Raw genomic sequence first — 13,452 nt, 5'->3', positions numbered from 1 at the left:
GCCTTCACATCAAGATTTACTAAAAAGATGTTTTAGTCAATCACAAGTTAACAGGCTCAATACAGGCGTAACTGGATGAAATTCTCTAGTCTAAGATACACAAGTTATCAGACTAGATGGTCTACTGTTCCTTCTAGTCTTAACACCTATGAATCTATAATAAGTAGGTATGAGAAAGGATTAAGAGAATGTGCCATTGCTTGTACTCTGGTTCATAGATTCGAATTCCAGCATTTATCGACATGCACTCCAGCTGCATTCACTATGTTAGGTGTAGCTGTACTGAATGGATAAGGGATTAGTAGAAGCAGCCTGGCTACAATATGAGGAGAAACACATATGGACTTTGAGGGATCAAGTACGCCTCATTTGAGCACTGAATTTTGTAGGCTGTGTCAGTAGAAGTGCATGAGGGTGTCTTCTTGACCTGGGGATTATCAGCAGTGGTTTCCAGGGTTTAGTGACAGGAAAATAAAGGCAATGTCTCAGAAGAAATCCTCAGCACAAAGGTGAAGGGGTGATAACATTTAGTGAGTCTGGGGATGTTTGTGTGCAGTAAGGTTAGTGTTTGAATGTAGGCTAGGTGCAGGTAGCTCCTGTTTGCTACACCTGACATAAACCCAACATAACCTAAAATGGAGAAAGGCACTCTGACACCAGAAGAAGTGTCTCTACACAGGGAGATATACTGGTAACTACAGCAGCAGGAAGTCACACCTCATCTAATACCGATACAGCTTCCCATGTAGACAAAACATTTGTTTCTGTCTCAGTTCTTCATCTGTAAAATGGGAGTAATAGCACTTCTCTACCTCACAGAGCTATTGTGAAGATAAATACATTGAAGTCTTTGAGGTGCTCAGGTATTACAGTGATGGGGGGCAGATAAGTGCCTATGATTGAGTGATTGATGGATGTGGGTTCCTGGAGAGGACAGGGTTGAAGCCACCTCAGCATCCCCCGCTGCACAGCTCTGATTCCCTACTTCCACCCCACTCTTCCCTGCACTGTTCCAACACTCCCCCTCACTGCTCTGACCTCCCAGAATCCCCCCAAAAAGCTCAGACTACCCTACCACTGCTCAGATGCTGCTCCCACTCCTCCAACATTTCCTCCCTCATGCCTAATACCAAATGACTAAAATCAGTTGGGGGATGATTAAAGTCATAGTTTTAGCTCCCGTTATGTGCAAAAAAAAAAAAAAAAAAAAAGTTAGACGAACCAAGCGATTTTGTAAAATGCTGGGTTTGTTTAGGGAACTGTATCTTGGGAACCCCTTGCTCAATTGACCCTAAACCTGGATCAATATATCCCACACCCAAATCGGATATGGCAAATTTCAAGGCAATCTGGACAAAGATTCAGATTTTAGAGCATTTAGAATAGTTAGCCTTTAACTAGGAAGTAATGAAAAATCTCAGCTATAGCACAGCGTAAGTTCTTTTGTACCAGCTTCCAATGGAGGCAAAGAGATACTTTTGATTAGTAATCGAAGTACAGGACTAGGGATCATTTCAACAAGGTGGTTTTTATTCCTTAGTGTCCTTCTCTGAACTTCTCAATTTTACCTATTTCTAAAATGAGGCTAGTACAACCCACTTTTGACAAATGCTTTGAAAGAAAAATATGAAGTGCAAAATCATATAATAGTACTCTGTAGAGACACTGTTGGCAGATTCATGACCAACTATGATTAATTTGAAATTTTGTTTTTATTTGATAAGCGTGGTAGTGGTTTTTTTTGTTTTGTTTTGTGCACAAATGTAAGAACTTAGTATCTTTTTTACCAATATGGAAGCTTAGATTTTGTAATTGATGTGACCCACAGATTTGTCATACCCTATGTTATGATTAAACAAATTAAAATTTGAGCCATCAACCCTCTTGAATGTTACTATTTTCAAAATGGAAAGTGAAAATATGCCTCAACTGAGGTAGTTGCATAACTTTTTCTCACATTAATGAATCACTTGTACATAACACTTTCTCCACAGACATTTGAGATATTGGTAAGCAAAAGAAAAAACAAGCTTATTTCTTTTGTCCCAGACTGTTATATACCAACTTTTAATGGGACAAGATGGTAAAATTAAGAGGAAAATAAGATTTTTTAAACATGCAGAACATCACTATGCTATCATTTCCCCGCCCCACTCATTCACTTTCTTTAAAACCACAACTCATTTAACTGAACCCATTAAATTTAAGTTTAAAACTGATTTTAATATTTCCATCTCTTTTGAGGTCACAATGAGAGTTTCTTTGCTTGCTTTCAACCTTCACTATCATTTTGGCAAAAGTCAGGGGTCTCTTGAACTTCATGACCTAATCATTGTGTTCCTTTTTAAAATAAAAATGTAATTTTAAATAATCATTACATTCACCAAAATAAGATAGTCTTAAAAATTAAATTTCAGGTGAATGGTAATCATCTAACTTGAAATAATTACATTTATAATTTTAAAAAGATATTTAAAACTACAATATGGTATTATAAGGAGCACTTAACTATCAAAAAGACATGAGAAAAAAGAAAAATCAATAATCTGAAAGCAAACAAATAGTTCTATCTTACTCCTATTATAGTCATAGGCCAAACTCATATTGAATATGAACAGGATCAAGTTTAAAGGTAGAAGTCAACAGGTTAAACTTTCTTAGGTGGAAAAATCACCTAAAGCAGATCAAAAGTGTTGAATGCTTTACTACCAGAAAAATTCGTTCACCAGTGGCTAGTAGGAAATTTTCCCATTGTCAAGTTCTGCTGAATGTAAACTTTCACTAAAAAAAAAGGCACATTTTTCCAATCACAAATGTCTAAAAGTAAGCAAACACATCCAACATTTAGAAATCTAAATAAATGGCTTCACTTTCAGAGGTGTTGACTTCTACAAGGGTTGTAAGTGCTTAGCATCTCTGAAAAATTATACCACAAGTTTCTAACGTTTTTGCTGCAAAGATAAACTTTCAAATGCGAACCAATTAAGTTCTGTCTTTCTGAATCTGCAAAAAGACAGTCCATGTCTTATTCTATTTTTGCTCTCCAGGAGATGAACAAAATTTACAATAATCTGGTCAGTTTCAGGACTGTGTTCAGAAGTAGATGAGCATCATGTCTATTTCACTCTTTTGCACTTAGACAATGCTTGGAGCAGCAGCAAAGGCAGGCGCTGGAGTGGAGGAGAAAAAAAATAGAGGACAACCCACACAACTCATGGTAGACTGGACATGGAGAGAGGGGTGAGGTAACTGAGACCTCTCCTCTTTGCAGTAGCAAACTAAGATATATGAGAGAAAGATATTGATTGTGTGTGTCTGCTTCTGACATCTGACAACCAAGGGGGTTACAAGTTGATCTGATATCTGCTAAGGAATGGGCATACAAAAGATGAACCTTCCAGAGCACTATGTTAGTATAAATCCTGGGAGTGGGAAGTGGTAGAGTCCTGTAGTGAGACAGTGATTCTGCACACGGGCCCTGCAGGACCTGCTACCATAATAGCGGGAGCAGGTAAAATGTACTTTGTTGCGGGTAGAATTGGGTGGGAAAAAAACCAGACTGCAGTAATTTGTGGGAAAACACTAAACCTCTCATCAGTTTACCATGTAAAAATTGCATCTGAATTCCATTTATATATAGATTAACCAATTTTTTTTTTAAAAGTAGCATGGGGAAATCTGTCTCTCTTGCAGAATTTGCAGGATCTAAAGTTTTTGTGGGTAGGAGTGGGATAAAAATGCAAGAAACAATGCAGTAATGGGTAGGAGTAGGTATTGTGGGGTGCGGTGGAAGCAGAATTTTTAAAAGTCCCGTGCAGGGTTCTAGAAATTCACCACTTGCTTTTTAGGGTTTCCTTCCACTTTTTGTGTCAACTTCCAGCTATCATGTCTGGGAAATTTTTCAAACGATAAACCTGTTCAATACAACCCAGACAGGGCAAAGCCTAGAACAGAATTAAATTAGACACTTTATCTTTGCTTGCGCTAGAATTATTTTTAAAAAAATCCATTTTATCATTACAAAGTCACATAATTGTATTTCTATCCTATTCAGAAGTTGAAAAAGCAAGGAAGATATTTCCCCCTAATGACAGCATTCTAGTAATGCTGTTTTGAATACATGTATATTTAATATACAAATTTAACTAATTTAAAACTTTTATGTAAATTTCCTTATAGTCCCTGTGTTAGGGCCCCTGCTGGAGGCCTCATGCCCCTGCATCAGCCTGCCCCAGAGTAGAGCAGCGAGAAGTCCTCCAGGCAGCCTAGAGTGGCTGCAGAAGAGCGGCCAATCAGAGGAGCTGCTGGAGTGACCAATAAGGAGCCAAAAGGGCCAGATAAAAGGCAAGCAGCAGAGCAGAGCCTTCAGTTGCTGTGTGGAGCTTGACAAGGGAGGCCCAGGTGCCTGTCTGGCTAGATGAACAGCATGCCATGGATAGCTCACTGCAGAGAGATCACCTGTCAGAACCAAGCCCAAGGAAAGCTGCTGAAGACCAGCCGAGAGAACCAGCGGCCAGGGGGTGCTTGCAAGAGGCAGGTGCTACCCTGATGTAAAACCAAAAAAAGAAATGCATGCTCACTCCAGCCAACCAAAGGGAGCTGTCCATGAGAGGTGGGTGCCTCCCCCCAAAAAGACTTTGATTGCAGGTATATTGGCTAGAGAAAAGGGGGCACTTGTAAGAGGTGGGTGCTGAACCCCGTTACATTATGGTACCAAAGTCGGATCTTCAGACTGACCTTGTCTAAAGGGGGCCAGGACAGAATTCACTCTTTTACTTGGTCAAGCTTTCAACTGTTTTACTACAAGCTTTTAACTGTGTTATTGTGTGAGGCCAGAGGCAGCGGCAGCGGCAGCAACAAAACAGTGAAGACAGAGGCTGAAGAAAGCTGGAGGCAGAGGTGGAGGCAAAGGCAGTTAGACAATGAAGGCAGAGGCCAAAGAAGGGCCGGAGCCAGAAGCAGGCACAGAAACAGGCAATATTTTAATTATTTATTGGGCAGAGCCAGAGCCCAAAGAGAGCCAGAGGCAGCCCAAGTGGAGTACACCCTGACTAACGGGGGCATGAGAAAAGACTGGGCGGGGGGGGAAGAACCACTGCCTCAAACCTGTCTGAAGGGGGAGGTGTGTGGCAGGGTGGACTAGGTCCTGAGGCCCCCTGCTGGAGGCCTCATGGCCCTACATCACTCTGCCCCAGACCTAGAGCAGCAAGAAGTCCTCCAGGAAGCTTAGAGTGGCCGCAGAAGTGTGGTCAATCAGAGGGGCTGAAAGGAGGACAATCAGAGGAGCAACCAATAAGGGGCCAGAAGGGCCAGATAAAAGGCAAGCAGCACAGCACAGCCTTAAGTTGCTGTGTGGAGCTTGACAAGACAGGACCGGGTGCCTGGATGGCTAAACGAGCGGCAGGCCACAGACAGCTCACTGGGCAGAACTGAGCCCAGGGAAAGCTGCCGAAGACCAGCTGAGAGAACCAGCAGACAGGTGGATGCTTATGAGAGGCAGGTGCCACCCTGATATGAGACACCCCCCCACCCCCCCAAAAAAGCAGGCTCACACTAAAGCAACCAAAGAGGGCTGTCCGTGAGAGGCGGGTGCTGGCCCAAAAGAAGACTGATTGCAGGTATATCAGCAAGAGAAAAGGGGGCAGTCATGAGAGGTAAGTGCTGACCCCATTACAGTCCCACATGCTCCCATGTTTTTTCCAGATGCCTGGGGAGCCTTTTAGTGCAATGGACATGACTCTCAGCTGGTGTAGTCAATAGAGCAACACCTATTTATATCAACTGAGGATCTGGCCCATTGAATGCAAAACTGAACAAGACACTGTTTGAAGCCTCTTTCTATTATTATACCAAATGAAAGTTATATCTGCCATAAATCCCAAATGGTCTGCAGCTCTGCTGGTATAGTCTCTAATGTTTATAAAGGCGCCTTCAAACATTGCACTCATCAAGATAATCAATAAGTCAAACTTCTGTAAATTCCAAGCATTCCAGATATTGGTTTCACAGCATTTAATAGATGTTCTAGTTTCACCATTGGAAGCACCATTGGTGCTTCCTGAACCATAGCTATTAAACTTACAGGACTTAAAAGCTCAACCAGATGTACTTATACATTTTATAAATTCCATGAACTCTATTTTTCTCATGGAATTTACAAATTTTGCCAGCTTCGTGCAAGTAGCTACAATTCACAAAGAATTGCAAGACTCCTTAACTGTGGCATAAATACCTTTCAGCTCCCCTACTACTCCTTCCCAGTTATGTTATAAATGTGAATTGCCCCATACATCTCATGAAAGGGGGGCATGGATCAGTGTTCATATCGCACTCCCCATCAGTACCCAGACCAAATTTGGCAATGAATCCTGGTCATGTGCCACCTGAGGCACATTGCACATATGCTAAGGAGATGATCTCCTGGAAGCAGTGAAGGATTCTCCTGACCCAATCAGAGAACTGTGTGGGAGAGCAGGAGGAGAATGCAACATGCCAAGCTCACTTAGCCAAGACATAGATATACCCTGGATGCTGGGGTAAGTACGGGGGAATCCACTGGTACCGTTTCTAGGAGCAGAAACCACTACCCCTGCCTCACTGGGAAAGAAGGCCTTCAACAGGGCCACAGTGTGGGGCAGAGCCACAGGGAGCCCCTGTGACAGCTTATGCTCAGGACCATGGAGTGCATTACTCCAGCCTGCCAATTACCACATGAATAGTGCTTAGACTACAACATGCCCTGAAAACTCAATATGGGATCCAACAACCAAGCAGGATTCTTTATTTCTCACGCATCACCCCCAGAAATAAATGTTCTGAAGGCCAAAGTATACCTCTCACTGACACCAAGAGTTCCATTTCCATCAATAAGTTTGAATAGATGTAACTGTTTGCAACTTCAAAACAATTTTGATGTCACACAAGTACATTTCAGGAAAGATGTGGACAAATTGGAGAAAGTCCAGAGAAGAGCAACAAAAATCATCGTTAAAGGTCTAGAAAACATGACCTATGAGGGAAGATTGAAGAAATTGGGTTTGTTTAGTCTGGAAAAGAGAAGACTGAAAGGGGACACGATAACAGTTTTCAAGTACATAAAAGGTTGTTAAAAGGAGGAGGGAGAAAAATTGTTGTTCTTAACCTCTGAGGATAGGACAAGAAGCAATGAGCTTAAATTGCAGCAAGGGTGGTTTAGATTGGACATTAGGAAAAACTTCCTGTCATAGTGGTTAAACACTGGAATAAATTCCCTAGGGAGGTTGTGGAATCTCCATCACTGGGGATTTTTAAGAGCAGGTTGGACAAATAGCTGTCAGGGATGATCTAGATAATGCTTAGTCCTGCCTTGAGTGCAGGGGACTGGACTAACTGACCTCTCGAAGTCCCTTCTAGTTCTATGATTCTATAAGTATAATATTGGCTCTGCAGTGTTAGTGGGAATAAGTATCAGTAAAAAAAAATTAGTTGCTTCTGTAGGAAGAATACACTTAAGGAGCAGTTTTAAGTAAGATGATGCCATTTTTACACAGTCACAGAACAGCTGCACAGTGTTATCAGTGTGTCTTAACAGAAACTTCTGGGGAGTGGTTAAAATCTCCTTTGTAGATCTAGCCAGAATCTGAAAGCATTCAGTACAAATACGGTATCCATGCTGATTAATCCTAAAATGATCTGTCTAAATATGAAAAATGGTCCTCTGCACTAGACTTTGTCAAAGATTCTTCGGTGAAACCACTACAGTTTTTAAGACAAGCTCATGTGCGATATGACAAGACCCAAAAAACGGTATTCTACACAAGTTTCAAAAAAAATCCCATTTGTCCTATGGAGAGTAGGAAGCTTTTCTCAACCAGCATCAGCGTCTACAGAACTGAAGCCTCTATTAAAAATAATTACATTTATTTTTGTTGTGGTGGCTTCCAAACATGAATTGAATGTAAACCAAATCACCAATATCTTCTTAAGTCTGCAGACAGTTCCATTTCCTTTGTGGCTGCTCTTTATTTTGGCAAGCTGCTGCAGAGAGAACTGCTCCTTTCCAAATTCTATGAGTAGCCAGGAAACTGAGAAGAATCAGCTCAATTTCATGCTGCAGCTCAAGGGCACAGCTATGAGCAGAAACAGAGGCAGACACTGGAGCTATTGACTGGAAAGAACGAAGAACTGGAATCTGGGTAGAGGAAGGATTGCAGATATAACCCACTCACCGCAGCCAGACTACTGAGGAGAAAGAAGAATACCAGAGACCTCACACACAACCCACCTTTGCAGTAAGAGTAGAAGGGGGAGGAGGAGTAGAAGGGGGAGGAGGAGGGACTCACAGATTTTTAGACCAGAAGAGAACATTATAGTAATTTATTATTATTTGAATAACACAAATCATAGAATTTATCCAAGCGATGCCTGTATCAAGCCCATAACTTCTGGTTGAGCTGGAGCTATCTTTTAGAAAAAACATTCAATCTGTGAACGGAACAGAGAAAATGTTCCTTTTTCCTTCAAACAGCCAGAGGGGATTGGAGGGATGATTCAAATTTATTAATGGCCTACTAGCTAGAGGCCTATATGAAGAACAGTGATCCCAAATCAAGGTTCAGGATAACAACTTGGAGAATCCCAGGAACCTCCTTTTTCCCAGCAATGCCCCTATTTTTTAAGTCTTTGGCTAACAGGCTTATCCCTCTGTCTATTAGGAGTCTGTTAAAATTACACAAGCCCATGTACCTGGGATGGCTGTGCAGCAGAGAGAAAGCTTGATGGAGAAAAAACTGCATGCCACTAAGGATTTGTTTAGATGAAAAATTGCACCAGTTTAACTAATGGTGTGATTTTTAAATTGATTTAATTTGACAGCTGCTAAAAGCTGTTTGGACACTTATTTCAGTTGAAACCAGGTTTATTTTAGGTCATCTTAAATTGATTAGGAAAATTTTAAGCTAAATTTAAATAAACCAATCAAACTGAATGAGTATCTATAGAGGGTTTTGCAGCAGTTCAACAAAATCTGTTTAAAAATTAAACCAGAGCAACCTGTGTGCATAGACAGGCCTCAGAGGTTTCTTGGGGGGTAGCAGAAGAAGAAAGGACAAGGAAAATACGGGGAAGGAGGTGCAGAACACCATGTAGGAATTGTAAGAGAAATAGACGAAAGTTAGTGGGGGGAAAGAAAATGGACATTGAAGACAACACGGGAAAAGACTCACCACAACTTATTATATGATAGAAGAGAAAAAAAGCTGAGTGAAACCATGCAGGAAAGTAATGAATAAACAAAAGCAAGGGTGTTATCAAAAGTTACATTTATAAGAATGTCTGACAAATTTAAAAATTAAATGTTGTACACAAACACAGAACAATAAATTCCTTTAAATTGGAGAAGGCATAGTTTTGGGAAATGGCACAAGTGTTTTTCATACTGGCTAGGCAGAATCCTTCAGCCAGCAGTTGCCAAGGGAGACCTTTAGATCTAGTTATGAGTGTTTTCAAACACTGAATTACACCGAATTATTCAGCATCACACATCATAGAAACAGATTGTCTATAAGGTTTTCAAATGTTAACATAGAACACACATGCAGAATTTGAAGTGCAAAGGCAGTTTCTGAAAAATGTGGATGGCCACATGTCAAAAGATTTATAAAAGAAACCTAGTCACTTTAACTACAGACTCTCCATCGAGCTTATTTCCAGTTCTCTAAGACTATGAGTCTAGAAACAAAACTGAAAAAACTGACAGATGCTAGTTCAGGGATTTACATTTTTCCCCACTAACAGAAAAAAACGTTTTCACTTTGGAAAAGTGACAATATATTGCATGTGTCTATATATGGAATATAAAAAGGGGTAGTTTAAGTTCTATCAGCAAGAGTTTAAGATGAATGCATTGCTCATGTGTGGAAAAGCCATTAATCGCTAAATGGGCAATTTAATCACCACTAAAAAGTGTCATTACAACCTTTAGCCACCATGTGTTCTCTACATGCCACAAATTACAGAAAATCTATTTTAGGAATATTTTAGAGGGTGCATATATATAAACTGCAAAGGACTCAGAGGGAGCAAGAACCTCTAAAAATGATCTAAAATAGATTTTCTACACATGACAAAATTATGATTTCAAAGTCCATCATCTTAGGCCCTTCCAAGAGTAGTGCTGGATCCCATCAGAAAGCATAGAATATTCCTTCGTCAATGGTATAAAGCTCCCATTTCTAATCTTTTAGGCTGAGATATGAGACATAAAATTGTGATTTTTCATTTCTAGAAAGGTTTAGTTATGGTTGCAAGACCCAGCCCTAAACCTCAGAAAGATAACTGTGTGAGGAGGCAGGAGTGAATCTCACATTTTGGAGATGAGAACTTTTCACTGGTAGGTTGATATTTAAAAAAATATAATTGGTGTTTTGAGCAGCTCAGAGGTTTGGAGAGCTAAAATAAACTGTGAGCAGAGATTAGGTGTAGCAGTGAAAGGTGCATGATAAATTTATCACATGGTTTTTTATCTCCATACTTATGTACACACATGCACAACACACAAAGAGCATTACTTCATCTTACTGAATCAAGACAGCTTTATAAGAAAATGTCTAAATGTCAAATCTGTGAGCAATTAGATATGATGTTAGCTATTTAAGCAGCTATGGGCTCATATGTATAAATGTATGTATTTAAAAGCCTCTTCCACCACACAATTGATTTATCCTTTATTTTGTGGCCTGACAGACTTGTAGATGTTGACACATTATGACTTCTACAAGTTTTACATTCATTTAACATCTAAACACTTAAAACCATAATTTTTAACTTGATGGTAAGATAGCTTTCACAATGTGGAGTTATAGTGTTTATCATCTAAATGAGCACTAAGAAACAAATTTGATCAGTCATCTAAATGAAGTGTTAATTCAATACAAAAATCACCCACCTAAAAACATACAAGCTACATCAAATAAGATTCTGTCCACACTATGAATTCAACTACGTCAGCAGACCAGGTTATATATATCAATTAAAAGATCTTCAGTCTTTCAGCATAGATGGGATCAGACAGACAATGGTGTTTCCGAATTGAGCTAAAGGCTCAAGGCTAATACATTAACACAGCCATGCTGCTTTAAGCATACTGGGGGACAACCATGTAGTATGTGGGTTCCCGCAATACTCATTTATAGTGTAGATTGGTTAGATGAGTTTGCCCAATACAACTAGGTGTCCCTACTGAATCATATCATTCCATTCATTTTTTAAGAAGCTATAGATTCCAGGAATAGTAAAAAGTCTTAGGGCTGGATTATACGTGCATGTTTTGCACTGGTGTAACTAAATTGATTTATTTACCCCACTGCAATCCCTAATGTAGAGACACTTAAACCAGTTTAAATCATATTTATACCATATCTATACATGATTTAGAATTAAGTGTCTCTACATAAGGGATTTGCACAGGAGCGTAGTCCCACCGATGAAAGATTTCTAATATCGACAAGCCATTGCATAACTGAGATTATACAGAGTCAAATGGAAACCACTCACGTAATAAAACAGAGAAATAATTCATTAGTGCCAGTTCAATTAGCTCAAATTTTAAAAATATTTATTCAATTTCTATCAATAGCAATATTAAAAAAAATTTAGGAAGAGAGGGAACTTCCTAAATGTAATACAAATTAACCTTAAAAGAGTCTTACCTTTATTTGATTTGGATGACTTGTTCTTGTTGGGTTTAAAACAAGAGCTCCTTGATTTATCTTCTCTGTCTTTAATAAATTTTTGTACATCATCCAAAGAAAGCTTTTGCAGAACAACTACTGGCTTAGCTCCTTTATTTAGATCTTCTACTAGCCCAATCTTCTCCACTTTGTCCTTTTGTTCACCCTTAATTTCAGTTTTCCTTGGCTCCTGAGTGACATTGCCATCTTTATCACGCTTGATTTTTGGAATAACAAAATGTTTCAATGCACCAGATCTTCCCCCCAACAAATAACTGGGAAACTCTGCCTTATTGTCAGTGTGTGGTTTATTACTATCCACTTTACTCTTATTACCATCTGTCCTTCGTTCATCCTTGCTGTTGGGTGATTTAAAACCAGGTTTATCAAGTCTTGATTTACTAGAATCTCCTTTACTTTCCTGTTTAATACGAGGACTGTCTGGTCTTGATTTTTGTTCCCCAGAAGAGAACCTCTCTCTTGACTCACCAGACTCATGTCTATGTTTTCTTTCTAGTTTCTCAGTTTTTGAACTATCAGATTTAATCCCATGTTTGGAGTCATGCTCACTTTTGCTTGAGGATCTCAAATATTCAGGTCTTCTGATCTTGGATGGATCTCCCTTATATCTCTCTGATTCGCCCCTGTCCTCAGATTTTTGTTTAAGGTTATCATGGTCACGCCTTGGAGTCTCAGGAATTGAACGTCCATCTGGTCTTTGTTTTGTTGGATCTGATCTACTTTCAGATTTTACCCTGGAGGGATCAGATTTAATTTCCTGTTTATGTTTAGATATTTCAGGTTTCCTCTCTGAAGACGGTTTACTAGAATCTCTTCTATTATCATGTCTATGTTTTGGCGTTTCAGGCCTGCCTTCATTCTTCTGTTTTGGCGTTTCAGGCCTGCCTTCATTCTTCTGTTTTGGCGTTTCAGGCCTGCCTTCATTCTTCTGTTTTGGCGTTTCAGGCCTGTGTCTTATTTCCTGTTTGCCATTATTTTGTTTGCCCTCATTTTGTTTCACGTCCATCTGTCTGTTCTCATTTTGTTTTGTTTCCATCAGTCTGCTCTCATGGTGTTTCACATCCATTAGTCTGCTGTCATGCTTACTTTCATGTTTACCTTCTATCTGTTTGCTCTCATTGTGTTTACTTTCCATCCATTTGCTTTCATTTTGTTGCATTTCCATCTGTTTGCTCTCATTTTGTTGAATGTCTGTCTTTTGACACTCAGAATCTGACTTTTTTCTAAGGGTCTCGGGATGGTTTTCAGGTTTAAGTTTAAGAACTCCAACAGGGTCTTCTTGGGGAATAAAAATAGATCCATCATTACACTGTTTTATTTCTTCAGGCTTTTTGATGGTGTCTGAATCCTGAGTTACAGTTGCCTGAGAGTCCACTCGTCCTGCTTGCTGAAGATCAATACTAACCATCAATGCTGGCCTTGACCCATTTCCTGCAGAACCTGTCTCCTGAGAAGCTGGTCTATTTCCTCCAGTAGCACCCCCAGCCTCCTGTGGATAAGAATCTTGTTTTCGCTTCTTCAAAGGCTTATCTGCAGATTGAAAGAAAAAAAAAACACAATACACATGAAAGGATAAACCTCTAAGCGAAAGACACCCCCCCCCCCCAAAACCTGAAAAACAGTCTCCCTACAGAAACACAGGCAACAAACCTACCCTATGAAAGTAAGTGTGTGCATATCTGTAAACACATTTTCAGTATATTCATGGATTATGGTTTAATGT

General features: G+C 39.8%; 1 protein-coding gene across 6 annotated transcripts in view; it reads right to left on the bottom strand.

The window, feature by feature from the left end:
* The window catches only part of NIPBL (NIPBL cohesin loading factor), a 294,662-nt gene that overhangs the window by 100,769 nt on the left and 180,441 nt on the right, over nucleotides 1-13,452 (bottom strand). For all 6 annotated transcript variants that reach the window (XM_073343794.2, XM_073343792.2, XM_073343793.2 and 3 more), the window contains one exon: nucleotides 11,688-13,259. In XM_073343794.2, coding sequence (XP_073199895.1) covers nucleotides 11,688-13,259 — 1,572 coding nt within the window. The remainder of the gene's footprint in view (nucleotides 1-11,687; nucleotides 13,260-13,452) is intronic.

The sequence above is a fragment of the Lepidochelys kempii genome, chromosome 5, assembly GCF_965140285.1.
Source record: "Lepidochelys kempii isolate rLepKem1 chromosome 5, rLepKem1.hap1, whole genome shotgun sequence".
In the NCBI taxonomy this organism is placed as follows: Eukaryota; Metazoa; Chordata; order Testudines; family Cheloniidae; genus Lepidochelys; species Lepidochelys kempii.
Note: the sequence above shows the minus strand (reverse complement) of the source record. Positions and strands in the feature narration are given on the sequence as shown.